At 57.7% G+C, this 26,717-nt stretch overlaps 1 protein-coding gene and 1 long non-coding RNA gene across 6 annotated transcripts in view; one reads left to right on the top strand and one right to left on the bottom strand.

Annotated features, from left to right (window-relative positions):
* LOC144231151 (uncharacterized) lies at window positions 1-14,138 on the top strand. Of its 2 annotated transcripts, XR_013334994.1 has the most exons (4): window positions 1-167; window positions 5,893-6,030; window positions 9,413-9,616; window positions 13,454-14,138. It is a non-coding gene; the product is annotated as an uncharacterized LOC144231151 (long non-coding RNA). The 2 variants fall into 2 exon arrangements; XR_013334995.1 differs by lacking the exon at window positions 9,413-9,616.
* Window positions 6,386-26,717, bottom strand: part of COL16A1 (collagen type XVI alpha 1 chain) — a 47,354-nt gene continuing 27,022 nt past the window's right edge. For 3 of the 4 annotated variants that reach the window (XM_077763539.1, XM_077763541.1, XM_077763542.1), the window contains 27 exons: window positions 26,090-26,206; window positions 25,955-25,996; window positions 25,778-25,864; window positions 24,930-24,974; window positions 24,066-24,110; window positions 22,280-22,333; window positions 21,647-21,700; window positions 21,059-21,112; window positions 19,447-19,491; window positions 19,285-19,338; window positions 18,948-18,983; window positions 18,538-18,600; window positions 16,521-16,592; window positions 16,269-16,322; window positions 15,642-15,686; window positions 15,406-15,450; window positions 15,030-15,083; window positions 14,513-14,566; window positions 12,438-12,488; window positions 12,010-12,099; window positions 10,582-10,617; window positions 9,975-10,019; window positions 8,879-9,067; window positions 8,445-8,511; window positions 7,569-7,745; window positions 7,317-7,394; window positions 6,386-6,768 (listed from right to left, as the gene is read on the bottom strand). In XM_077763539.1, the coding sequence (XP_077619665.1) occupies window positions 6,566-6,768; window positions 7,317-7,394; window positions 7,569-7,745; window positions 8,445-8,511; window positions 8,879-9,067; window positions 9,975-10,019; window positions 10,582-10,617; window positions 12,010-12,099; window positions 12,438-12,488; window positions 14,513-14,566; window positions 15,030-15,083; window positions 15,406-15,450; window positions 15,642-15,686; window positions 16,269-16,322; window positions 16,521-16,592; window positions 18,538-18,600; window positions 18,948-18,983; window positions 19,285-19,338; window positions 19,447-19,491; window positions 21,059-21,112; window positions 21,647-21,700; window positions 22,280-22,333; window positions 24,066-24,110; window positions 24,930-24,974; window positions 25,778-25,864; window positions 25,955-25,996; window positions 26,090-26,206 (1,956 nt within the window). In that variant the 3' untranslated portion in view covers window positions 6,386-6,565. The remainder of the gene's footprint in view (window positions 6,769-7,316; window positions 7,395-7,568; window positions 7,746-8,444; window positions 8,512-8,878; window positions 9,068-9,974; window positions 10,020-10,581; window positions 10,618-12,009; window positions 12,100-12,437; window positions 12,489-14,512; window positions 14,567-15,029; window positions 15,084-15,405; window positions 15,451-15,641; window positions 15,687-16,268; window positions 16,323-16,520; window positions 16,593-18,537; window positions 18,601-18,947; window positions 18,984-19,284; window positions 19,339-19,446; window positions 19,492-21,058; window positions 21,113-21,646; window positions 21,701-22,279; window positions 22,334-24,065; window positions 24,111-24,929; window positions 24,975-25,777; window positions 25,865-25,954; window positions 25,997-26,089; window positions 26,207-26,717) is intronic. The other variant, XM_077763540.1, reaches the window with a different exon arrangement.

Raw genomic sequence — 26,717 nt, 5'->3', positions numbered from 1 at the left:
TCGGCGGAAGTGACGCGTAGGGCGGCGGTCGGGTGCCTCAGGGAGAGGCCTGAGTCGCTAAGGCTTGGGTGGCGGTTTCCGGAAATCTTGTTCGCTGTATTCGCGGTGCTGTTGCTCCCTTTCCTGACCTAGCGTAGGCCCCGCGGCGGCCCAGGCCCGGGCATTTGGTGAGAACCTCGGGTCGGTTGTCGCAGTGGTGGCCATGTTTCAACCGGGCAAAGGGGACGCGTTGATAGCGGAGTAGTTGCAGTCGTCAGTCACCCTAAGTTTCCGCCCGCCGGAGGAGGGCTCAGGCGGTTGCCGTGACAACCGGAAACAGACCCAGGCCTCCTGGAAGGGATGGAGGCAACAGCAAAGTATTTTGCTCCGCCGTCGGGGCTCCGCGTGCCAGTTAGTAGCTTTGGAGTGGCATCTGTGGGCTTTGGAGAGGAAAATTCCACGCCGTCAGAGGAGGAAAATTAGATCACATTAGATCACATAGGGCCTCTTCTTGCATAAAATGGGGATACTGAGGCCCAGAGAGACAGTGACTCGCCTTAGTTCACAGTAGGTTGGGGCAGAGGTGGCCTAGAGCTGGTGTCAGTGGATGCCCAGTTCTCAGCAGGGGAGTCTTGACGGGTCCACAGAGTCAAATCCTGGTTACTAAGAGACCGCATATAGTAGTACTTACTTGGTCTTGTTGCTTCAGGCTCTACTTGTCTGCAGGCTTATTGGACTAATTTGTTAAGTTCTAACATGTGGGCACAGACTGTATGTGGTTTTGCTTGTCATATCTCCTGTACCTAGTACAGTGCCTGGCACCGTTTTGGTTTTTTTTCATCAATAAATGAAGTGTTGTGAAGTGCTCTCCATTCCAGCCCATCTATTGAACCATCTAGCCAGGCACTTTCCAGAATCACTGTGCTGATCACGCTCCTTGCCCACTGGGCAGTCTACCAGGGCTCCTCTTCATCTGCACCTGCGAAAAAGGCCCAGCCTCTTCATTCCAGTACTCCAGGCCCTTCACCATATGACCCAGTCTCGTTGGCACTTGGTACTGTTACTGTGCTATAGTCCAGCCTGCCTTATGTAAGGGTTCTTTTTGATATTTTCCCCCAAACTCATTCCTCTCCTTCATCTCAGAAAATTCACTCACCCTCCCAGCCCAGAAACCTAGGATTGTTCTAGTGTGGCCTTTGTTTCTCCACATATTTTCCCACTTCCATTTGCTCTACTTCAAAAGTAGACCCACATCTGCTCTTATTTGCACTAACACCTTAGTCCAAGACTCCATCGTCTGTGGCCTGCATCATTGTGGTAGCCTCCCGATCAGTGTCCCTGCTTTTGCTCTTTCTCCCACACTCTTCTTCATGGAGTAGCCAAAGTGCTTGTCTTATATGGAAATTAGATCATGTCTTTCCTGGACTTACGTTCCTCCAGAGGCTTCCCATAACTCTTTTTTTTTTTTAATTTTGTTTTAATGTTTTATTTCTAGGAGAGAGAGAGAGAGACATCGTGAGCAGGGAAGGGTCAGAGAGAGAGGGAGACACAGACTCTTAAACAGGCTCCAGGCCCTGAGCTGGCAGTCAGCACAGAGCCCGATGTGGGGCTCGAACCCATGAACCGTGAGATCATGACCTAAGCGAAAGTCGGACGCTTAACCGACTAAGCCACCCAGGCACCCCTTCCCATAACTCTTAAAATAAAATCTAAACACAGCCTTATGAACTTCATGGCCCCACGTGACCAACACCTTGCCTGCATCTCCAGCCTCACTGCCTGCCCCTCTGTCCCCCTCTGTTCACTCCAGCCATGCTGTCCTGGTCTCCACCCATGAAACTGAGTTCATTCCCACCTCTGGATTTTTGGATTAGCCCTTACCTCTGTCTGGAATGCTCTTCCCTTGGCTCTTCACTGGCTGGCTCCTCCTTGCCATCCAGATTTCCGTTCAGATATCACCTTGTGGGGGAAGGGACACTCGTGGACATCACATCTAAAGTAGCACTGGCCCCACATTCTAGTCACCTGTCATCTTACAGTGTTGTTTTCACTACTACTTGTCACTGTTTGAATGTCCTCTTTAAGGTTTACATCTATACTGCAGGATTGTCCTTTTCTTATTCAGTCCTGTATCCCCAGTGACTAGAATAGTGTCTGGCATGAACTTACTAAATATTATGAGGCATCATCATCGTCATCCTATATTGAATGCTAACTATGTGCCCGATGTTGCACTAAGTACAGTGTGTTGTTTCATTGTCACTACATATTTTGAGATAGATATTTCTGCTCATTTATAATGAGGAGCGGAGGCTGAAAAGAGGCTAAATGACTACCAAAAAGATAAATGGAGACGTCAGGATTTAAACGCAGGTGGACATCTTTTAACTACTCAACACTTAGTAGTCTTGTCTTTAACCTTTGTAAACCGCCTCCCTTTCACCCAGTCCAAAAAAAAAATGGGTAGAATTGAAGTGCAAAATCTCAGAAAGGAAGAAGTCCTCCAATGTGGGCTGAAGGTCAAGGGGTATTTGCTGGGAGAGAAGATAGGTGACACCCAGACAGCAAGCTGGGGTCACGTGATGCGTGCTCATTTCATTCCATGAAAAGCTTAACCCTGTTGCATTCCCACCCCTGGCCGGGCTCTGTTCTAGGTGCTGAGGATTCAATTTCTTTGAAATCCTCAAAGCCCTAAACCCCTTCGCCCAGCAAAGTGTTCCTAGAACGTTCCGATGAATGTCTGTGCTGTTTAGAAGCGAGAGTATCCAAGTCCTCTCTCAGGCACTGAGATCCGCCAAGGCCAACCTCCAGGGCTGTGCCTCTGAGGACCTGGGGCAGGCCCAGGTGTGTTTATTTTGGAGCAGACTGGATAAAAGGGAGATCAGGATCTTCCAAAGACTGAAAAACAATCAATTCCTTTCCAAAACCTCAACTACCTGAGGCAGACAGAGGTGGGTGGGGAAGTTCCTGTTATTGTTTCAGCTTTAGCCAAAGGGGAGCACTTGGATTCCAATCCCTTTTTAGAGCACAGAGCACTTTTCCTGAGTTCATGGGAGCGCTGTGGTTGACCCGTTAGAGGTGAGGCAGAGCTTGGTAATGGAAGGCCCATCCACTGGAAAATATCACTTCCCCTAGGGACACATCATCCCCCACCCCCACCCCCGCACCCTGGCTCAGCTCCAAGCTCCAGTATTGCTTACTGAGAAGGAATACCAATGGTCACCTAATTGTTGTGGAATTAATTCTCTTTGATTCCAACTAGAGCCAGTCCTGAGATTTAAATTGCAGTTGGATGCTATGGATGAGAGGTTGATTTGCAGCTTTCCGCAGAACCAACAGAAAAAGAACAGCAGACGTGGCATTTTGGCCACACTTCTTTTCCATTATGGGATCATATAGAGAGTACACCGATATATTCTATTCCCATAAATGATTCAGGACAACAACAACAAAAGAGCTAGTCTCATAATGGGGCTCCCAGACCACATGTGAAGAAAGCGTCTAGATTCTGTTGAATTCTGGTGACAGGGGAAACTATGATGACAAAAAGGAAGGTTTAAATTCCGGAAGGCATCAGACTGGGGATGTTTCTCTGCAGAATAAGAGTGTAGCAGCCTTTTCTCCCTCTTACAGAGAGGAGCGTGTCTCAAATTAAGGATCCTCCAATCCACTTTTCAATTTGCTGCCAGTGAACTCCCCAGCAGGCAAGCCTGACCCTGCAGCCCCTTGCATAAAACCCTCGCCTCCCACTGCCTGTGCTGCTCACACTCCACATGCCAATCACAAGACATTGTCCCCCGTCACTCAGCACACTGCGCTTAGCCACCTCTGGCCCTTGACACAGGGGTTCCCTCCGCCTCCATTGATCTGTGTCGAGACAAGGTGAGGTCCCTCAGCCCTGTGCTCTCCTGGTGCCAAGTACTGCCCCACCCTCCCACTTTGTTGTAATTGCTTGTGTAACTCTGCTCTCTCTGTAGACACCGTGGGCGCAGGGGCCACGTCTATCTTGTTTGCCTCTGACTCCCTATGACAGTTCCTGGCACAAAGTAGTGAGAGCGAACAGACTCATCGAGTTAGATTTTACCAATTCGAATGACCTGTGTGCTGCCTTTATTTTTTTTTTAAGTTTATGTATTTATTTTGAGAGAGAGAAAGTTCACGCGAGTGAGGGAGTGGCAGAGAGAGGGGAAGGGAGAGAATCCCAAGCAGGCTCCCTGCCGTCAGCACAGAGTCTGACACAGGGCTTGATCCCACAAACCTGTGAGATCATGACCTGAGCCGAAATCAAAAGTCAGACACTTTACCCACTGAGCCACCCAGGCGTCCCTGTAGGCTGTCTTTAAAGCCTGGAACATACTAAGAAATGAAGGCCAAAGAATAACAGGGCAGGAATGTGAGAGAGCCACCTAAAAGGAGTGGAAATCTTTCGCCCCTCCTTCCTTTCTCTTCAGCTCCTTAACTTATGAGCAAAATCCATGGATTTTTTTGCTGACCACAATCACAGAAGAGACTATAAAATTCAGCTTTCCATCTGGTTCTTCATGGTCCAAGAAAACGCAGCAATTCCAAACTCCAGAGAGACAGGCACTCAAATCATGAAAGCTTAAACCAGCCTGTTACAGACTTCGCTGAAGAGTAGCCTGAATTTGACTCTGGAAGAAAAGGAAAGCAAGCATCATTTACTATGTAAGGATGGATTCCCTGGGGGCCCTCACGGGGGTTGAGTGTGATGTTTCCCCATTGTGACATTCCCCTCTGGCCTTCAAAGCCAATGCTCAACCCAACAGCTGGCCCTGCTTTCCTCTCTCTACTCACGCCAATGGCCTCTTTATCATGAGGCCAACCATCAGTTAGCACTTCGCAGACTGGGCCGAAAGTGGAAGCTGGCCTTCCAGTGGGGACGCTTTAACATCTGTCCTCATCCACTGTCCAACACTGGCTGCTACTTTAATGCAAAGATGATGCGTTTGCTTTTTCATGGTTTATGTTAGAACCAGAGTTAGCTGAGAATTGCTGATGAGGGAGAAAATGAGAACCGACACCTTGTTTATCTAAAAGCATCATGGGGGACGCCTAGGCATGCTCCAGAGTCTGCCTGATATCATTCCGCCCCCCAGTGGCACCCCTCTGCTCCTGGCAGGAAGGAAATAGGGTGAAGGGTCAGGAAAGCCATCATTGGGCTGGTCTCCTGGTATTGGAGGGAGGGGAGGAGGGGGTTTTCAGAACCATGCTGGACATGCCAGCTCTGGAGAGATGACAGCCAGTTTGAAGGCTTCAGGCAGTTTGGATAAGCATCTAGACTCTGGATACATTTCTGAGCCTGCTCTGTGATCCCTTTGAAGTTCATCCAACTTGAATAAACCCTCCAGAAAGCTGGGACCAGTAAAAAGACTTTCTTTAGAAGTCCCTCTGGACGTGCCCTGTTGCTTTCTCACAGGGCAGCCAGCCCATCAGGACAAGAGACGTGAAAAGGACAGAAGGAAGAGGCTCCAGATGGAATGTTTCCATAATATTCAACTTGCTCCCTTTTTTTTTCTTTTTTTTCTTTTTTTTGGTCTTCTTTTCTTCCTGGCCTTTTCATATGTGGAGAAGGAGATGGCAGATAGATCACCGAATTCCCAGTGGGGAATTTGAAGACCCTGAGCTTAGATCTGATCATGGCTCGCCCATGACCCCTTTGCCCTTTCTGCTGATGCAACCTGTTTCTGAAGGCCTCGCTCAGCTAAGACAGGTGGGAAAAGCACCACACACGTTAGATGAACGAGGTTTAACAAAAGATGCTGTCTGTAGTCCAGGAGAGCTGGGGACAGGGGTGTGCGTTGGTCCAGGCAGAAGGTTCCAGTTCAGTTCCCGGAGAAGCAGTCCCTGGCTGCCTAGGCCGGGAGCTGAAGCCTATCTTTCCTGTCTGCACAGACTTTCTAATGACGGAATTACTGGAGCAGCAAGGGGGACCACGCACTCGCAGAAGCTGCTAGGCACGGGAACACACCTCCGCGCCGGGTGCCATTTCCCCAGGTGCAACCTGGATTGGCTCTGGGCCACGCTCAAGAGGTAAAGAGGATGGGCAGAGGGTAGGGTGGGGTACTGGATGCTGGTTTCTCTCAGGAAGCAAGCAGGGAGAGGCCTTTATGAGTCGTAAGTGGGGGCTTCAAACCTGCTTTTGGTTCATTCCTGAGGACAGGCTGAGTGATGCCCCTTCTCTGACTTTAAGAGGCGTCCCATGAAGGACAGGACCCCAAGTCCACAAAGGACCGACGCCTGACTCGGAAGCATCTAGAGAGGAGAGCTGAGCAGGGCGTACCCTGTATAGCAGCACCCCACACAACTCCACTGGTTGGCCGCAGACACATGGGAAATGCCCTTTCCTGACCCCTGGGACCACGTGACAGAAAGGGGACGACAGAGAGGCAGTGGCAGCACCAGAGAAACCCCACTGGGAGTGGGGTTGTGGGTAGTTTTATTTATTTATTGATAAAAAAATATTAATAGCAATTAAGAAAAACAGAACATTCACAACCCATCACAGAGTCCTATATGTTTCGGCTAAATTCCCCATGGAGTCCTTCATCTGACAGAGGCTGTGATTTCAGCCAAAAGGCCCCTTCATGTTTTTCATGGGCGGGTACTGCTGCTCCATGGGCATGGCCCCAAAGCAGTCGGAGGGGTTACAGTGGCCAGCCTTGCCCGGCTGGCCCATGGGACCTGGAGGGCCAGGGATGCCCGGAATGCCTTGCTGGCCCATCGGTCCAGTGGCGCCCATCTTGCCATACCCCGGAGGGCCTTGAGGACCTGGGGAGGGAAGAACCAGAACGGGAAGGTCAGGAGACCAGATGATGAGAAATGAAGAAATCACGGTCACAGTAAATAACACCTTATGTTTGATAAATATTTGTCAGAAACTATATCTTGTAGATGAGGACGCAGGCTCAGAGAGATTCACGCTCAGAGTTCCAGTGTTCAGTGACGCTGGGTCTCAGAGCCAGGCCGTCAGGCTTTGGTCACTTCTCTTTTAAGCTGTGCAGTCTGACTTAGTGACCTTGTCAAGGTTAGACAGCCAGTGCGGCGCCGAGCGGGACGTGAACTCTCATTCACTGGCCCCACCATATCTGGCTGTCTTCCTCTGTGTCCTGCTAGCCCAGTTTAGGACTCGAGGACAGGCCCTGGGCCTTCCGCTCCCCACTTTGCACACACTGGCATTGCTGTGAATGTTGGATGATAGGCCTGTAGTTATTTGAGGTTCCACGCAACTGTATTGTGTTGCAGAAGGAGCATAAGGGAACATAAGGAAAGCATATCAGCTGCTTGAGATTCATGCTCTCAGAAATGGCTCTTCGTACCTGGGGGGCCGGGGAGACCATTTTCTCCTGCCATGCCAATACCAATGTCCCCCTTTTCACCTTTGGTACCGGGCAATCCTGGGACAAAAGAAATAAAATGAGTCCTATTCCTGAGCAGAGAAACAACACACCCAGTCAGATTACTTGAAACCCAAGCATCCGTACAAATAAATTCACGACAGACCTCGTGCAATGCCCGTGTCTGCCCCATAGAGTCACACGTGCACCTCGGGAGCTTGAGGGCAGAGCTACCTCTCATTCCTGGCACGCCCTGGCGTCCTTCTCTGCCAATCTGACCAGGAAGCCCCGGTGATCCTGGAGCGCCTGGCCGGCCCGGAGCCCCGTCCTTCCCTGGGGGCCCTGGTCGTCCCGGGGCTGCGGCCATCTCCATGGGGAACTGCATCCTGGAGGTGTAATAAGCCATCCTCTCTGCAAGAAAGGACAGGGACAGGTCCCAGGGTGTCCCAGGGACTCTGCCTGATGCAGACAGGCCACCAGCATGGAGTCCAAAACAGCCTTTCTTCAAAGGGGAGTCAGAGCAAGGAACACGCCTCCCATGCCCTCGCCTCCACCCTCCTTTGCACGGTGGCCTTTCGGCAGCACAGACCTGACTAGGGCCTCCCTCTTCTCCAACACCCTCGATAGTCTACCAGTGGCTTCACGAGAAAGTCCAGACTCCTTGCTTGGCATTCAAGGTCTGCTTCCCAAGCAGGATGGCTAGGCCATCAGGACAGAGGCCACGTTCTCCCCAGGCCCTAGCACGGCGATGCCGGAGGGACAAGTGAACAGGGAAAAAGCTTGGAAGTGAAACCACACCAGCTATCTTGAGGCTGCTGCTCGCCCCTCTATTTAGAGCTCACTTCACGCAGACTCGTTTGATTTCAACTTTCTTGTCTGTCTCCTTTGCTGCAGTGGGAGCTCAGGGAGGGCAGGGGGGTTCATTGTATCTCCGAGCGGAGCAGGTGATGAGGGAGGTCTGAAGTCTGATGGAACATATGCCTGTAAGTGGGCGAGGAGGGGCCTGGAGAGGAGGATTGGGCTCTAAAGGAAAAGGAGGCCAGGGCAGGGCAGAGAAACCGCGGGGAAGAGCCGGCAGCGCCCACTGCCGCCCAGCCGGCTGCCAATTACCATCAAACATTTTAATGATCTCTTGTCTGATGAACCTCTTGATTTCATCATAATTCACCATGTCTCCCTGAGAGGAAAAAAAAAAAAACCTCCCTCGATTATACTTCCAAGCCTGGCTCTCCCCCTAGAATAGACTTTGTGGGCATAAAGGACAAGGAGGGGAACAAAGCTTCTAAGAGCGTCCCACAGGTACTTAATCCAAGGTCCTAACCCGCCCCCGCCTCCCCTGCCTGAAATGGTGCACAGCGTTTTGTGGATCAGTGCACTTTTCTGGGGAGAGGGTCCCCACGCCTCCCCGCTCTCCCAGGCAGGGTTAAGAACCACCTATGTGGCTGTCATGCTCTTTCCCTCGGGGGCTTCTGCAGCGCTTACTGCTCTACCCTGGACGCCTGCTCTGTGGGACGGTGCCCACGGCAGCCAGCCTCTCCCCTTACCATGGAGCCGGGCACCCCGGGCATTCCAGGGCTTCCTGCAGGCCCCGGAGATCCAGGGTGGCCTCTCTCTCCCACGGGACCCGGCGGCCCAACAGGCCCCATGGAGCCACTCTTGCCGGGCCCACCGGGCATGCCAGCGCGTCCCTTCTCTCCGGCCTGGCCTTTCTGTCCTGAAGGTCCCGGGTCACCCTACAAGGACGGGAAGTCACATCCAGCATTGCCAAGACCTAATCGAGTCCACCTCATTATGTCTCAGCAATCAGCCTCTCTCTCTCTCTCTCTCTCTCTTTCTCTCCCTCCGCATCCCCCCACCTGGCCCCTGGCATCTTCTGACTGTGGTCACAGCTTCCTACCAGGCTGCCTGGCCTCACACTCCCCACAGCGGTCCTGGTCCTTCAGAAAGGCAGTTCCTCATGCTGTTACTCCCTGTTTAGAAATCCTGACGGCTCCCAGCTGCTCTCAGGGTAAAGACCTGACTCCTTGGCCAGGCATTCAAGGTCATTCATGATGTGGTCCCCATCGCCTCTTTTCCAGGTTCATCGTCCTGCCCTTGAACCTACAGCTGTGCCTCACTGCTTAGAAGTCTCTGCTTCACCCATGCTGTCTTAGCCCTCCCTGCGCTGAGTGCCCTCTCCCTCCTTCTACCCGGGACACTCCTCCTGCTCAGCTGAAATGCTCCCGTCCTATGCAGAGCCTCCCGGACTCCCGGGCTGAGTTGGGTGCTATGTCTAATCTTCGGTAAAGCTGGCCACGCCTTAGTGGGAGTGTGACTGGACTGAGTGAGTGGCTCCTGTTCAGAGACCTCTGTTTAACCAAGGCTGGGCCAGAGGACCTGGAACGTGAGACCAAGCAGATGCCGGTGGCATGAATGAATCAAGCAACCAGTCAATGAGTAAATGAACTGGAGATTTCCATCCTCCCAATCAGAGCTGAGAAATAAGCCCCCACGAGAAATTTTCAGAGATGAGGTTGCTGCCAGTCCTGAGATCTGCCCACTGGCCTTCCTGCGTCTCCTCTCCATGGCTAAAGCCATCGCCTGGAGCTGGCCTTAATCACTCATGAGTTTTTCTTCACAAAACCAGCCAGTGCCGCTCACCTTTGGACCAGGGGGCCCATAGAGTCCCTGTTTTCCGGGGGGTCCCTAGAGAAAAGCGAAAGTCAGGGGTCAAGTCTGGGCGGCATCTCCGAGTCGTCCTGGGGAGGCAGGTGTCGTGAAAGGAACACCTTTCACACCCCAGGGGCCCGGGGCTGTGTCCAGCTGGGCTTTGGGCAAGAAAGGGTGACCGCCTCCCTTCTGGTAGCTGACAGAAGGGAGAATGATGTCCCCTAGGGCATGGCCCTGTGTGATCGTGTTGGTTGGGTCCCTTGTCAGAGACAAAAAGAGGTGAGAAGTCAGAAGGGAAGGGCCAGTGCGTGGCATACTGGAGGGCCTGGCAAGCGCCGGTGCCCAGGAAGTGTTTGGAGTCCCACCGTCATCGGCTCTCTTTGCCCAGGTACACAGTGAAGGCACAGTGAGGAATAAATGTCATTCATCCATTCCCACTCCCTCTCCGCAATGTAGCAGGGCTCCCAGTTCCCTGCATATCTGCCTGGAGAGGGTCTGTGCATTCAGGGCATGCATACTGAGTGAAGGAAGGGGGGTGGGGGCAAGGCGAGGAGCAGGCAGCAGCACCCCAAAGGGAAGGAGAAACCCAACACAGTACCTCTTTGCCAGCTGCGCCATCCGCGCCAGGCTCACCCTGTGGAGTAGAGAACAGCAGAAGGGCCATCAGCACCAACCCAGCATGGTGTCGCCTGCCTCCCCTTGCCCACCACGCAGGCCCAGCCCCTGTGCCACCAAGGAACCACGATCCTCTAGCCCTCACCCTCAGGTGCCCTGGGCACAGGCCGTGGAGACTCAGAGCCCCACCCCATGCTCCAGCCTGTCCTGGGGCCCCAGGCTGACAGCCGGGCCGCCTCCCTGACGCACCATGCAAGGGAAAGGCAGACCGTGCCTGCCTTGCTCCTGGCTTGGTGTCCCAGCAGCTCGAGGATCCCTAGCTCTGAGTGTATATTACACATTTGCCAGACAAAGGCGGTAATTGTGAACCCCTGTCCTCCCGCCCCAGGATAGGACAGGCCGCACCCTGGGCCCAGGCTGCGTCCGGTAAGATGGTGGGGAAGAGGAATCTGTGATCACAAAGCAACTGGCAGATTCAACCAGGGACCCTGGAGGCTCCCGAGCCTACAGGCAGGGAGGGACAGAGGCTTGGAGGGACCCACCTGCCCCGGGGCCCAGGCAAGAATCAGAGTGAGTGAGACCGGGCCCTCTTGGCGGATACGCCAACCATCACCCCTGCACAGGCTGGGGTCATCCACCCCATTGAGGCCGTCAGCCCCAGGGTCATGGCCGCTTCTCCCAGAAGAAAATACCCTGTCCTGGGGGCTAGGTGACCTGGGTTCCTGCCTCAGTTTCCCCAGGGGACTTCATCCCTAAGACTGGCATTCCATCCACCTGATGTGGTCCACCTGTCTGGAACCTTTGAAAGAGGGAGGTATTGAAGAATGGCTAAGGACAACGCAAGTTCTGGAATCTGGCAGGCTCTTCCACTCACTAGCTATGTGACTGTAGGCCACCTATTGAACCTTGCTGCGCTTTGTTTTTCTCATCTGTAAAATGGGGACAATTAGACCTACTACACAGGATCGTGGTCCAGATTAAATCTCAAGATGTCAAGCACTTAGGTCACCATTTGGGACACTGACAGTGACCAATATGTCATAGTTCTTAGTACTAAACACTAGCTGAGACCAAGGACTGGTTTCCGAGTTGCCAAGAGGGCTGTGGTAACAGCACAGGATTTCTGGCTCCCGACTTGATTATAGATTTTCTGTGGCTGCCGGCAAGCTCGCCCAGGGAGGGGGCAGGGCAGGGGCAGAAGGGGCACCAGGTCTCCCCCGCCTGACACCTAGTGTGGTGCGTGGTCAGAGACAGCGGCCTGGGGTGCATTTGGCAGGCGCTGGCTCACAGAACCTTCCAGATGTGATGATCCTCAGGCACAAGTTCCACGCTGCCTCTTCCCTGCTAACCGCCTCTCCTCCCGTGGGGGACCCAGATGTGCGGGGCTGTGCAGTAAAGTGTGGGGTCTTACCGGGGGTCCAGGGTGTCCGGGGGTCCCAGGCTGGCCTGGAAGGCCTAGAAGGCCCCTTTCTCCAGGGGCTCCCCGGTCTCCTTTTAGGCCCTGGAGAGAAGAGAGGCGGATGGTGAGAGGGGACGGGAGAGACAGCAGTGAACCCCACAGAGCAGAAAGGCAGGCATGATTGTGTGCCAGGGACCCTCCCCCACCAGGCCCTGTGGGGCAGGATGGCACTGCCTGAACTTGAGACAGGGGCCTGTGGTGGCCTCCAGCCCTCTCAAAAGGCTTTTGCTACATGCCACTTGGGGGAGACCCAGGAGGCAGGAGAGGCTGAAGCCAGGGAAGGAGGGGGATAGGCTCAAATTGTTCTCACCACCTCCCTCTGTGGAAGAAGCCCCAGCCAGAGCCCTAGGAGGGAGGGACGAGGGGAGCATGTCACTCACCACTGCAGAGATCCCAGCGGGGCCTGGCTGGCCTGGAGGCCCCGGTGGCCCCTAAGGAAACACGAAGTCAGTGGGATGGAAAGAGTTTCCAGTAATAAGTCCCCCCAGGAGGCAGCGAGGCACCAATGGCAGGAACCGGCCCGAAACCTCAGCTGCTCCATCCTTTTCCCTAAACCTTCCTTCCTTTCTGGTCTTGCACTTGGGCTTCTCCCAAAAGATTTGTGTCAGAGCTGACACCTGGGAGGGTCCCTGAGCTCACAGGTGACCTTCCCACCTGCTGTGCACTGAGTGGTCCATCTGGGGCTGTGCCAAAGGGATGATCTGGGAACCACCAGCCAGAGCCAAGGTCAGAGGGCAAAGGCCTGAAGCTGAACTCTGTGGGCCTGGGGTCTTCTGAGACCCTCCTAGTTCCTCCTGTTCTGCGGGAGAAGCAGGGGCTCAAGTCCAACCCCAGAGACCCGACAGATAAGCCTGGCCTCAGGCCTTGGGTCTCCTGCTCTGCTGTTCCTGGAGAGCAATGGCTCAACACACAGGGTGCTGTCACACTGCTGGGCTGGGGAGGGACTGGAAGCCATCCTCATCTCTGAGTCACGGCTCAAGTGCCAGCCCCCTGGCCAGAGCTGCACCTCTGAAGCCCAGGGCACACAGGTCTCTCTCCCAGCTTGCCCCTCCATGCTCCCAGATAGAAAGTTCTGGAGGCATAGACTCTGTTCTGCTCATCACAGGTCTTCTGGGGCAGGAATGCCCAGCACTGGGACTGGCACGGAGCAGGGGCTAAAGCTGGGCAGACAGAGGTGAGAGGCGGAAACTTGTGGCCCCTCTCCACAGCCCCCGATGGGTTTGCAATGGGATCACAATCAGAGTTCGCAGCTCCTTTCATCTGTAGTGTGAGCAGGGACTAGGCTAGACCTGGGGTCCCCGATCCGGGGCCGCCAGACCCCTTGAGATCCACACACGCGCTGATGAGGACCCGAGAGTTCCTCTTTTTGATCATGAACTATTTTTATCATTTCCAGAAGCCTCCTGGAAACTGTACATCTGCCACAACGGGGCTGCAATCAAACGCCAGAGTGTTTCCTTTGCTCAGGAACCCCATCAGCTCCGGCCGTCATACTGATCAAAGGCGCCCAATGGCAGCCGTCTATGCTACCGAGGAGTAAATTCAGATGGGAAACTCATTATTGCTTAATAACTGTCCTCTCCAAGTCGTCTTACCTTTGTAAGTGCACCACCCACGCACCCAGCCGCCCACCAGCGCAGGAGTCAGTCATCCCCAGCTCCTCTCCCTGCACTGCTCCCTGCCCCTCCCCCCTCCAGGTCATCAGCAAGTACTCCAAACACAGCCCATCTGCCTGCCACCTTCCAGGGACACCTTGCTTCCATCCGTGCCCCTCCCCTTTTGACCACACTCCCAAGGTCTGAGGTCGTCACTAGGTCCCCCAGAAGCATAGCTTTCTGGCTCCCACTCACGCCTTTCTCATTCTGGCCATACTGACCTTGGGGCTCCTGGACACACCGGGCCCCTCCCTGCCTCAGGGTCCTTGCGTCAGCTGCCCCCTCCCCTCCTTCCCGCCTGGACATTCTCCCCCCAGACTGCTCGACAGATGGCTCCTTCTTGTCATTCAGGCCTTGGTTCAAATGCCACTTCTGCAGTAAAGGTCCCTCTAAAGGTGCCTCCCAGGCCCTCCTGGTGACATCACATGGCTGCCTGAAGCTTTCGCATTAATTTGTTTGTTTGTTGTGCCTGCGTGGAAGCTCTGGGATCGGGGGACCTTGTCTGTGTCACTCAGTGCCACAGCCCAGAGCTTGGAACAGTGCCTGGCATGGAGCAGGTGCTCAATTACTGTTTGTTGAATAACTGAATGATCTTTGTCTGATAAGTAAACCTGAATGTGCCCAGAAAATAAGAAAAAGGCAGGAAGCCTGGGGACCACTGGATCAGGGAGCCCAAAGCCCCTTACTGCTCTGTGGCTGTCCCTGTGGCCAGTTCTTTCCGGTCATCACTGGCCTGCCCACCCCAGCCCCAACAGAACCTTAACTCTCATAGAGGCAGAGGAAGAAACGGTTTAACTCACAATATGACCAGGGGGGCCGGGTCTTCCCTGGGGTCCCATGGCACCAGGCTCACCCTATAGGAGCCAGGAAAAAAAAAAAAGCAGCAATACAGAAGCAGACTTACACACATGGACGGGGTTGCTAGTGGGGAGAAGGCTGAGCAGACCAGGTAGGACACCAATAGTCAGAGGAGCTGAGCTGAGTCCATGCTTTCTGGGGCCCGAGGAGCCAGCTCTGCCCACGAGTATTGTTGGAGACAGAAATCAGAGCAGCTCCCTCCCCCCACCCCCCCACCCCCAGCCAGCCTGAGAGGGCCAGCCTTGCTGTTTCGGTGAGTGATCCAACAGCCTGCAGGGAGGACAACCAGGAGGAGGAGGAAGGAGGAGGTGAGGAAGGAAGAAGGTGAAGATGTGTAATTTTGGGCGAACCCTCCCCTAGAAGGCCCAGGAGAGAAGGCAGCCACTTGGCCAGTGAGTCTGGGACTCAGCAGAGCCCAAAGGCTGTCTGAAGGTCACAGGTGTAGACCTCGGCCCTTACCTCTGCTCCCGGCCGGCCACTGCTGCCTGGGGGCCCTGGTTTCCCACAGTCACCCTGCAAGAGAGAGGGCCAACTGGAGCTTGACAGACCTCTACTTGGCTCCTCCAACCCCAAGGTGACCCCACACCCGAGGAGTCCTGCCCGCTGCCCAGACTCTGGCCAGAAGCCACCTGCTGCCCTCGGGCTGGTGGATGGTGGAGCCTGACCCACTCTGCTAGCCCCCAAGGGTCTCAGGAGGCTTGGCCGCTGGGGTGGCGTCTCAGCCAAGCCTCAGGTCGCCTGTCTGCCAGTGCCAGGCTGCCACGTGTGCCTGGGGTCAGGCCTTGGGGACAGCTGAGAAAACCCGTTTGGCAGAAGTCACCGGGCCCTTCCTTACCTTTGGTCCCGGGAGGCCAGGGTGCCCCGTTTTGCCCTTGAAGCCCTGCGAGGAAAAGTGGGAAGTTGCCACGGCCCTTGCCTCCTCCCTCAGGTTGAAGAAATCAGACCCGTCCCAAGTCATAACCCGGTCCTCAGAGGATCTGGATTCGGGCTGCCCTGCCCACCAAGGCAGAGCCTACACCTGTCAGCTTTGGGACCTCCCAGCCCCCGGCTCCTTCCTGCAGCTCAACTTACCGGGGGTCCCATGAGTCCAGGAGGGCCAGCGGGGCCAGGGTCCCCCTGTGGAAGAGACCAGGGCCATTGAGACAGGGTACCCACTCAGGCCCAGCTGCCTTCCCGCTCTGCAGCCCCTCCCCTCAGCTCTCCCAGGAAGGAGGGAAGAATCCAAGCCGGGCTTGGCCTCCCTGAGTGAATCCCAGCCCTCTCTGATCTCCGGATCTTCCTTCTTTTGCATATAGAAGGGGGCTGCCTTTGATGCCCTGCCCTTTGCCATGCATCGCTTCTGTATTCCCCAGCAAAACCAGACCCAGGGATCCAGGGCTGCCCAGGTCCTGCCAGGCCAGCAGTCTGTTTTCCTGACACCCAGCCTAGTAAGTATCTTCAGTATCCTGAATTTCTGGATATAAATCCACCCACTGCCTGCCTTTGGGGGAGACCCAGTTCATCCAACCTGGTTAAGGCTACCGGAAAACTGAGGAACCAAGGGATTCTAGTGCCCTCAGAGAAGTGGGGTGTGGTGAGGAGCAGGTGGAGGGAAGGCAGGGGTGTGGCGAGGGGGATTCAGTTTCCTTCATCGGGGTTCCATTGACTTTGGCTCTTGGAGGAGGAAAAAGAAGGGGAGGGGCGCCGCCATCATCTCACCCTCAAGCCGGGCTTGCCGTCCTTCCCATCCAGACCATCCAGGCCAGCAGGGCCCTAGAAACAGGGGAAAGGGATGTCCACATGCCTGTGCTGGAGCCATAGGAGGTGAGACCCTGACCCAGCCCCTCCACCCTTTCCACCGCTCACCCAGCTCCCACCCCGCCTAAACACGCACACACGCATGTGTGCGTACACGTGCATGCACGCAGGAACACCGCACACACCTGGCAGGCTAAGAGGACACACGCTCACCTGGATTCCAGGTGACCCTGGTGGCCCAGGGGGACCGGGCATGCCTGGTGGGCCTCGAATCCCTTCACTGCCCTGGAAAGGAGCCGACCCCCGCAACANCCCGCCCCCGCCCCCCCACCTCCAGACCTGTCTTTGCAAACCATCCCTCTCCCTGCACTGTTATGTGAGGAAGGGACAGAGCCTATTCAGTCTAGCACCTTCTTCAGGGCTGACCCAGGGACCGGCACCATGGGGGTGCGGTAACATGTGCCGACTGAAGGCATTCGTTCAGTTTGCATCGGTCTGAACAAAGTGCCAAGTGTGGTCACATGCCTGGGCTGGCTGGGATGACAGGGAGCCCGTGTGACGGGAGGGGTTGGGAGGCGAGGCTGGAGAAAGGTCGAGCCTGGCTGGGGGTTTGCCCGCAACACTGTGCTAGGGTCTATCCGACAGACCGGTGCTTTTCACACTGTACTCCTCAGAGCCCTGGGGGTTCCTCAGAGATGGGGGCACAGAGTGGAAGCCTGGGGGGGGGGACGCAAGACCCCTGCTCCTGCCTCAGCCAGAGCGGCTCCAGTCATATCTGTTTTATACACTGAGAGTTTGCGTGAACTTCTGTGTGATGAAAGGGCTCAGGGACTTCAAACTAAAGTCTGGGAACCACTGCTACGGGCACTAGGGAGCCACTGGTGGTTCAAAGCAGGGGAGTGATTGAGCACCAAGGTGTGAACTAGAATGTTCACTGGAGAAGGGAGGAGGCAAGCGGCTCGGAGGGCTGCTGGGTACCCCGGTGGAAAGAGGGTAGCTGTCCTGGAGCAGAGGCCGTGGAGCTGGCCAAGGAGAGATGATCTAGCTAGAGACCCACCGACCCACCCACCGTGGGGGGTAGAGAGGAAAGCCCCCGATGGCATTGCAATGCCATCAGCTACCAGGAGGGGTCAGCACAGCCCCAGAAAATGTCAGTCCCACAGGGAGTCGGGACAGAGAACCACTGGCCAGAGGTTTGGGGTTCTCTGCCGTGACCAGCCTAAGCAGAGCAGGCAGTACTGGGGTACAGAGCCAGCACAGAGGGCTCTGGAATGGTCTCCCCCTGGGTCCTTCACAAAGAAGGAAGGGAGGTGGCACCCATCACTGCCCCAAACGTGACTGATAGGCGCTGGCTCTGGGGAGGCAGGGAGGCACCTGGGGGCTCTCCTGGGCTGGGAGGGAAGTCTCAGCTCTGTTGCTATTTTGCTTTGTGCCCCTGGGATGCCCCCAGCCTCTCTGAGCCTCGTTTCCTCACTGGGATCAGAGAAGTTAGACCAAGGTAGCCCTTTCATAAGTCCCTTGTAGCTCTGAGAACTGTGCTGTGTGTGTTTTTAGAGCAGAGTCTCCATCCAAGGTTGTAGGCTTCCTGCCTCTCCTTTTGGGTCATAAGCACCCCCACCCCAAGCTTAGAAGTCAATTTGGGGCCTCATTACACTACCCAACCATCACATCTGGGGAGCCCAGGGGGTGGGCTGAGACAGGGATGCCAGCCCCCAGACCACGGCAGAGCTAGTCTCCAAACTATCAGGTCAGACCCAGGGCAGCCAGTGTGGGGACCCCCCAGGCTGCTGCTCCTTCTGACCCTTGTCACCAGCTCATGGGTCATGCCTGCCCGCCCTGGGCCCTTGGGGACAATCCGAGCATGCTCCCTTCCTGCTGCTGTCTGACCCAAAAGGCCAATGGCTTCTGGCCGTGGGGGTCCCAGTCTGGATATGCCGTCCTCCTTCGCTCAGCTTCTCCCCCTCCCCCTTGAGTCACCGCCTCTCCCTACGGCCCCCTGCCTCATCCCCACCGGGCCGGGACTCTGGGAGCACAGAGGCCAGCAGGCATCCCGGGCCTGGCTGCCATCCCCGGCTGCTCAGTGGCAGTCGATGAGCCTGTCCGTGCTGGAGGTCTCTTTCCCCACCCTTGACGTAGAGTCAGTTCTTGAATCTCCAAAGGCCTGGATGGGGTGGGGGGAGGCCTGCAAGGCTTAGATCTGTGGCTGTGGCCACCTCGGGGTCCTGCTCACCTTCTCCGCTTGCGGGCCAGGGGGCCCAGGCGCTCCAGCTTTGCCTGGGAATCCAGGAGGACCCTGTAGCAACAAAGGAGCAGGGGAGGATGAGAGCGGGGCTGGAGGGGGCGCTCCCCTTCCTCCTTCCACCAGGGTTTGCTCCACTGCGGTTAATGCGATGCGTTCGGACTTCCTAGAAACACCACCCAGGAGCCTTACTGCTGGCTGGCCGGCCGGGCTGGGGCCCACCCAGGAGGCCCTGCCCTCCAGGTCCTGGCTCCTGGAATCGGGCCTGGCCACCCAGGCCGTTCCTCCCGTGCCTCTTCCCTCCCCTCCCGAGGCCCCTCCTCGCCCAGCCTGGCGTGGTCGGGCCTAGGCCCTCCCAAATGGGACCACAGCAGACAGATGGGCTTTGTGTCTTCACTCACCGGTGGGCCGGGAAAGCCTGGCTGGCCTTGAAATCCCTAGGGGAAGAAGCGAGGGACAGTGTGCTGAGCTGCCCGCTCTTTCCCGCCTGGCTGCCCAGATGGAAAGAGTGACAGGGCGAGGCTGCCCAGCCACGGGGCCTCGCCCTCCTCTCCGCCCACGATGAGCGGCAGGTGAGGCTCTAGCCACATGAGGTGGGAGGTTACAACGCAAGGGCAGGTGAGGGCTGGAGGCCAGAGCTGGCCACCCCTCCACACAGGCGGGTGGCCACNGCCCACCCCCACCCCCCCATCCATCCCCCATGGCCGGGACGGCCAGCCAGGTCCTGTGGTCACTCACCTGGTCGCCCTTCTCTCCCGAGTTCCCTTGGGGTCCTCGCTCTCCTCGGGGACCCTGTCACCACAGAGAACAGTGCAGCTGGAACCCAGTCTTTCTTCCCTTAGACCCCAGGGCTGGACCAGGATGCCCCATGTCCACTCTCCCGTCTCCTCCTTTACTCACCGATGGGCCTGGGGGACCTGGGAGGCCCTCGGATCCTGGTGGGCCCTGGGGACACAAAGGAGCAGAATCAGTCACTCCGACTGGGGTGGGTGGGAGATCAGGGGAGGGGACAGGGCAGAGCGTAGATGCCAGGGATGTGGTGGGGTGCCCCTCTAAGCCGGCAGGACCCCTCTTCCTGTTTGCTCTGGCTTCCTTTCTGTTGCCTGAGCTCCTGAACCAGCCTCCTCACTAGTCCTGCCGCCTCCTGGCTTGTGTCAATCCAGCCAGCTACTGGCTGCCATCTTTTCTTCTCCAGCACAGCTCTGATTGTAACACCCTTCTTGCTCCAAAACCTTCCATGGCTCCCCTCTGTCCAACTGAATGAAGTGCCCAGTTTCCACCAGTGCTGGGTTTTGAGGCATCCTGTGATCTGGTACCAACGACCCTTTCCTGCTTCTCTTCCCTCTCCCTGTCTTGTTTTCTGCCTTGCTTGGTCAGACTGCTGTTCTCTGAACGTACTTTATACATTCATACCCCTGGGCCTTTGCACAGCTGTCTCCTCTACCTAGAATGCCTACCATTCCCCCATCCTTTCTAGGGCTCTTAAAACCTTACCAAGGGATTAGATGGCTCCGATCTCTTTCTGGGGTGCCCCCATCCATGGCTTCTCCAGGACACATAACCATGTGTCTTCCCCACCTTCAACTCTATTCAGAGCTCAGCTCAAACACCACCTCCTCGGAGAGACCTCCCGATCCTCTAATAGCACCCGGTACACCAGTACAGCCCCCTCACCCTGCTCTATTTTCTCTATTACTTTCTCATAATTTATGTGTATTGGCTTATTCATCCGTTATCTGCCTCCCTCATTGGAATGTGAGCACTATGAGGCCAAGGGCCCACGTGCCTGTTTTATTCACTGCCACACCCTCAGGACAGAGCCTAGCGCCCAGAAGGCCCATGCGTCTGTTATCGCATAAATGCACATGGGGTTTGCTGTATCCCACCGGGGCCTGATGTGTGAACAGAAGAGAAGACTAAGGTTTGGCAGGTTGGTCACAAACGGACTTGGGTTTGAGTCCAGGCTCTGCCCTAACTAACTCGCTAACTAGCTGCGGCCCGCCTGGCGAGCCATGTCACTTCCGGAGCCCCAGGGATAACCTCAGGGATGTGACATGACGTCCTCCTCCCTGATAAGAGCCCCAGCTCCTGTGCTCCCCCAGGCTGGGGAGGGTCGCTCAGGGCTCGTGGGCTCAGGCCAGCGTCCATGCTGCATCTAGGGTCCCAGGCCCAGCTCTCCCCAGGCTGCCCTGCCTGCCCGCCTTTGCAGGGGAGGAGGAGACCCTCCTGCCCACCGACTCCAGGCCCCTTGCCCCTCGGCAGCCCCAGCCAGCCCCCAGCCCGGCTCCACGAAGCCTGCTGGGATCCTCCTTCCAGCCGCCCCTCTGCCTTCGCGGCCTCCAGTCTGTGCTGCCTTCTTGAGCTGCAGCTGGAGGGACTCAGGGGGGCAGGGAAGTGGGGATCCCGACCCCCCCTTCACAGGCTGCTGGGAAAGTCCCCTCTGGTGGCAGTGGAGGCAGAGCAGGAACTGCTCTCTTTGGAGCCCTTCCACCTGCTCTGAACTGAGACTCACCGATTCTCCTTTCTCTCCTGGGGGCCCGATGTAGCCCCGCTCCCCCTTGATGCCCTGACAAGCAAGCAGAGAGAGAGCTGAATTAGCCCCGCGGCCGCCGTCATGGCGCTAATGCAAGGGGTGGAGACTGCAGCTGGCACAGGCTGGCACTTACAGGCAGACGGCACCGATGATGATGGCTGGGGGAGGATAGGGAGGGGGGCTGCTTCCCACCCGCCGCTGTGGCCCCCAGTGGAAAGCAGGGACACGCCCACCCAGCAGCCTCCCCAGTGGGTTTGGCCTCCTGTGGTCTCTGCAACTCTCCTGCCCCGCCCTCCCCAGGGGGAAGATCCCGGTGCTGGGGTCTGTGTGCTCTGAGCGTCTGGCCTTCCATGGGCAGCAGCTGCAGTAGATCCCCAGAGTGCAGGGGCAGGGCCAAGCTGCACTGCCAAAGGGGCCTTGGGGACCCCTGTAGGCACAGCCTGGCCAAGCGACAGGCTGAAATGCCTGGAAGGGAGGGAGCCTGCTGGAGGGATACCCCAGCCCGGTCCTGTCCTGACCCCCACCCCAAACCTCTGCTACCTCCAGAGCTAACATCCCCTTACTCACGGGCAGTCCGGGGGGGCCCATGGCACCTGGGTAGCCAGGTTGTCCTGGAGGACCCTACAAAGAAAGGGAGACATCACGGCCCCCCCCTCCCTGGGCAAAAAGTGTAGCCGTAGCCAGGATGCTGCCAATTCAGCAGGCACACACACCCACCCCAGGACAGCCACCACCTTGGACCAGTTCCCAAAGGCCCAGGTTTCCTTGGTTGAGACCACCACTGCAAGGCTGGGGCTGAGGGACAGCTGCCGGCCGGCCAGGACCCTGGGAGCTGAGCCAAAGGAAGAGACCCAGGGCAGGGAGGACGAAGACGGGGTGGGGGAAGCAGGGTGTGGAGGGGGCAGCTGAATGCTGCAGGAGGGGGGAGGGAGAGGAGCCCCACCCCCACCCCAGGGTGCTGCCGGAAGCCAAGGGCAGGGCTGTCTGCTCTTTCCAGGGAGTGGGAGCACATGGAGATCAGCCTCCTTTGATCCTGGAGGGGATGTGAAGACCCCCAATCTGAGGGATCAGGGGCAGAGAGTTTCAAAAGGAATCCCCCTCCCATCTTCCACGCAGCAGCCATCCCTGCGGGCCCACCCTCTGTGTCCCCAGGGCTCCTGATCCATCTCCTTCCCCCCGCTGGCCCCCTCCCCCTCTTACCGGTTCCCCCTTCTCTCCTGTCAGGCCCCTGAGGCCTCGCTCTCCTTGAAGACCCTTGGAGAGAAAAATCATGAGAATCTGCAGGGGAGGGCAGTCCCCACCCGGCCCCCAACTCCTTCTCCTTGCCCTGCAGCCTTCTGTCCCCGGTCCAGGCAGAGCTGGGCTTTGCTGATGCCCTTCCTCGGGTCCCCAGCAAGGTGAGTCTGGGGTGGACCCCAGAAGGGTAGCTGTGACAGGTGTAAACTCTCGTCTAGGTGCCTCTCAAGAGCATATCCCCAAGGCAGGTAACTACAGAGATACGCCTCCCCAGGGAGGTGACCCTCAGAGGGTACCCATCAGGCAGGTGGCTGTCAGCGGCATGCCCTGTTTCGGTAACTGGCTGGGGCGTACCTTTAGGAGGCTGCCACGTGTGTGCTCCCCGTGAGGGGCGGCTGTCAGGAGAGGCATCCCTCTCCCCGAATGTATCACCAGATACCCACCACTTACCTGTACAGCCCCCAACCCTGGCCCCAAATCACCTTCTTTGAGGGATACCGGGGGAGAGGCATGGGAAGGCCCCCAGAGCAGACCGCTCCCTCCAGAGCAGTCCCTGTGGCTTTTTAGGGTGCAAAGGGATATCACTTTCAGTCAAGGCCAGAGCCCCCACCCCTCAGTGCTCACCCCGACCCTTGTGGATGCGCCAGAGCATCAAGGGGCTGGGTCTCCCCCTTCTCCCTCGAGAGACGGTGCCCAAAACTTTTTCCACAACACAAGACAGATGGCTAGACGGACAGATGGCCCCTTCACCCAAGCAAGCAGAAACAGACAAGGTCCGGCCAGGATGAGGACGTGGGGACAGATGGAGCTGTGACAGGAGGGGCCCCGCTCCCTGAGCCTCCATCACCAGGCCTGGGAGGAGAGGAGCCAGGCCCCAGGAACACCATATCTGACAAACAGGAGGTTAGTTTCCGTGACCCAGGAGGGAGCAACAGTGACGGTGGGGATGACTTAAACACACTTGGGACGATGACGGAGGCAGGGCAATTAACGACACCTGGCGGGAGGAGCGGGCCAACGCACCGGGCACGGAGGGGCAGGGCCCCCTCCCGACACCCAGAAACCCAACCGGCTGGCGTCATGGACCAGCCTTGGAGCAGACTGGGCCCGGAGCCAAGGAAGAGGAAAGGAAGAGGAGGAAGCTGAGAGTTTCCTCTAGGACGCTGGGCGAGGTGCGAGCATGGCTACCTTCGGATCCCCGGGACGCCTCTGGACGGCCCTGCCAAGCGGCGGGGCGGCGACCTGTGCCAGCCTGCGATGTGAAGCCCTAAAGCTTTGGCCTCTCTGCCGGGCTCGGTGCCAGACGCCTGGCAGGGCCCCAAGAACTACTTCCAGCAAATCTTCAGTCAACAGCAAAGGTGGGAGAAGCAGGAGGCAGAGTGGGAAGGGAGGGATGAAGAGGCCCCTAGAGGCACCGCCTTCAAATGAGAAGGTAAAGCAGCTCTGAGGCCTGGGGGGGGAAGGTGAGGTGGGACTAGGGGAGAGAGAGAGGAGACTGCAGGGGGGGTGGGAGAGAGAAGATGAAAGAAAGCAAGAGCAGGGGGAGAAGGGAAGAGGGAAAGGAGTCAGAGACTTAGGAGGATGTCCAAGCCGCTGGGACCTCGGGGAACCTGTGTCGTTAGGTGCCTGCAGGGGACGGAGACAAACATGGAGGAGGGGGTGAAGGCTCGACATGGGAAGGGACACAAGCAAAAGCCACAGAGACCTGGCTGGCGGGGGGTGGGGAGGTGGAGCAGCGCTAGGTTCTTACGGGCAATCCGGGGGAGCCAACAGCACCAGGAAAACCTGGGGGGCCCTGGTGGGAGAAACAGGCAGGTCACAACTCACAAGCACAGTAACCCTGGACACAGTCGGGGGGGCAGGGGACCATGGGGAGAGGAGGTCACAGGAATGTTTCCAAGACAGCTGGAAAAGAGACTCATGAAGGGTGGCCACTCCTCCCCTTGGCCCCAGGAAGAAGGGCTCCGCGGCAGCAGAGATGAGAAAGAGCCCCAGAGTCCCCCCGAGTCCCGCGGGACAGCCTTGCTGGGGAGCGAGCCCGCCGTGCCTGCCACCTGAGCTCCACAGGCCCCCAGCTGGGTGGCTCCCTCGTTCTAAGGTGGCTCCCACCAAAGAAAGCATGGCCTCTAAAGAAAGCATGTTGGGGTCTTCCAGACTTGTCCCAGTCACTGCTCTTTCCCTGCCCTAGCGACACCATGGAGGACGCCAGGGTAGACACCCCGGGTCTGGTCTTTGTAGACCTGTCCTAGAGGTGGCCCCGCAGAGCAATGCGGCAAAGCTGGCCCCGCGAGGTGCAAAGACATCTGACCAGGTTCCCGGCAGCTGAGACCGCGAGCTAGAAACCCAGGCCCTCCCGCTGGGGCAGCCTAGGTCCGTGGTGCAGGACATCGTGGGGACTGAGACAGAGAGACAAGCGGGTGCCCTTGAGGGCCTCCCTGAAGCAGGGCCACAGGCAAAGCGGGACGGAGCGGGCCAGTTCCAGGGGATTCGATGGTGGGGGGGGCCAGTCTCCACAGAACTCCCCTCTCTCTGCCCCGCCCAGTTTCCTGGATACAAAGGCAGCAGAATGGCGTTGAGAGCTTCTCAAGTGGGCCGGGAAACCACAGATACTTACAATAGGGCCTGGAGGACCCGGGGAGCCCCTCATGCCAGGCGGACCCTGCAAAGGAAGCCAAGAGAAATGGATGAAGAGGCTCAGGCCCCACAGATCCCCAGGGTCTCTGTGGCCTTCCCACACCCCCCCACCCCCGGCTCGCCACAGCCAGAGTCAACAGAGGGCTGCGGATTTCAGAGCGGGGCCATTCAGCCGATGTTAAACCTTTCATTCAGCTCATTCAATCCTCCAACAAACATTTATTGAGCAGCTCTTATGTCCCAGGCGCTAGTCCAGGTGCTGGGGACACAGCGATAAACCCAACATAAAAGCCCATGCCTCGTGGCGTGGACACTCTAGGGGACAGGGAGGCGGTAAGGAAGGGAACAGGGGCTCGCACACCCTCAGTAGACGCGTGTGGACGGTTCCGAAATGATTGACATACATAGTATACCGAGGGTGACAATGTTTGCACCGTGTGGAGGGACTGGGGGTTCTAGGGATGGTGTTGGGGGGGTGGCCAGTTTTTGACAGAGTGGTCAGGGAAGGCCTCCCTGAGAAGGTGACAGGTAAGCAGAGGGGGGATGGGGAGAAGGAGCGAGGCCTGGAGAAGAGCAAGAGGAAGGGGCTGGCAGGGGTGGATGGGGGTCCTATGGGCCAAGAGCAGCCCAAGTGCTACCCGAGCGAGGGGCTCCGAGCCGCGAGAGGCACCGGTGACCTGAGACTCGGCGGCCCCTGAAGGAGCCACTGGAGGGCCCAGGAGGACATCTGGCAGGAACAAAACTGCCCCCAGGAACTGAGGGCCACTTGCATGGAGACACCAGCCCCCTTGGGGCCCCGCCCGGAGGAGGGCCTGGCCCTGGTCCTACCTCTTCTCCTCTCTGGCCAGGCAGTCCTGGAGGGCCGGGCAGGCCAGGACTTCCGGCACAGCCGGGCTCCCCCTCGCCGTTGTCTCCCTGGAGTGGGATGGGGACAGCGAGCTGAGCAGCCGGGGCCTCCCCGAGGGGCCCCGGGCACGCGCGAGAGGCGGGCACAGGGCCACTCACCCGGGCCTCCTCGGCTCTGGGGCGCTCCCGCTCTGTGAAGCACTGAGGTGGGCGAGAAGAAGGCCCCCGCCGTCAGGTGAGGCAGCCGCGTGCTCCCCCCACCCCCGCAGGCTGCCCCTGAACCCGGCCTCCTACCCGGGCACAGCTGTCCAGGCCTGGCACGCCGGGAATGCCCTGATCTCCCTTCTCCCCTTTTTCCAGCAGTGCCACCGGGTGGGCCGTCTGCCCCTGGACACAGTCCCCGCAGAGGCTCTGACAAGAGAGGAGAGGGCGGGGTGGGGAGCGTGGGTCCCAGAAGGGCCGGGGTGGGCCGAATGCGGGAACCCCACCCCGAACTCAGCCGGGGCGCCCTGCCCGGCGTTCCCCCGCCCGCGTGCTCCCCTCTCCACAGCCGCGTCCTGGTGGCGGCTCTGCTTCATCCTCAGGGGACCCGATCCCAGCACTGGCTTTGAGTTTCCTCCAGGAAGCAGCTCGGTGGGGCCAAGCCAAAGCCACTTTCCAGACAGGCGCGTGGGAGGAGGCGGAGGGGCCCACAGAGGGACCATCTGTCCCTGCTGTTCCTGCAACCCTGCACCCACCGCGAGGACACGCTGCGAGGACTCGGGCTGGAAAGGCCGGCTCCAAACACCAGCTTCTCGGCCCAAGGGAGGAAAGGAGCGGCTGCGGGAGGAGCCAGGCCCTCAGCAGACACCCTGGGGGGTGGGGTCTGCCCTCCTGCCCCAGCAGATCCCGGCGAGCCGGGGAGCTCATGACAGTCCAGTTT

This window comes from Crocuta crocuta, unplaced genomic scaffold (genome assembly GCF_008692635.1).
Source record: "Crocuta crocuta isolate KB4526 unplaced genomic scaffold, BGI_CrCroc_1.0 scaffold214, whole genome shotgun sequence".
NCBI lineage: Eukaryota > Metazoa > Chordata > Mammalia > Carnivora > Hyaenidae > Crocuta > Crocuta crocuta.
This window is presented reverse-complemented; position numbering and strand designations above follow the sequence as displayed.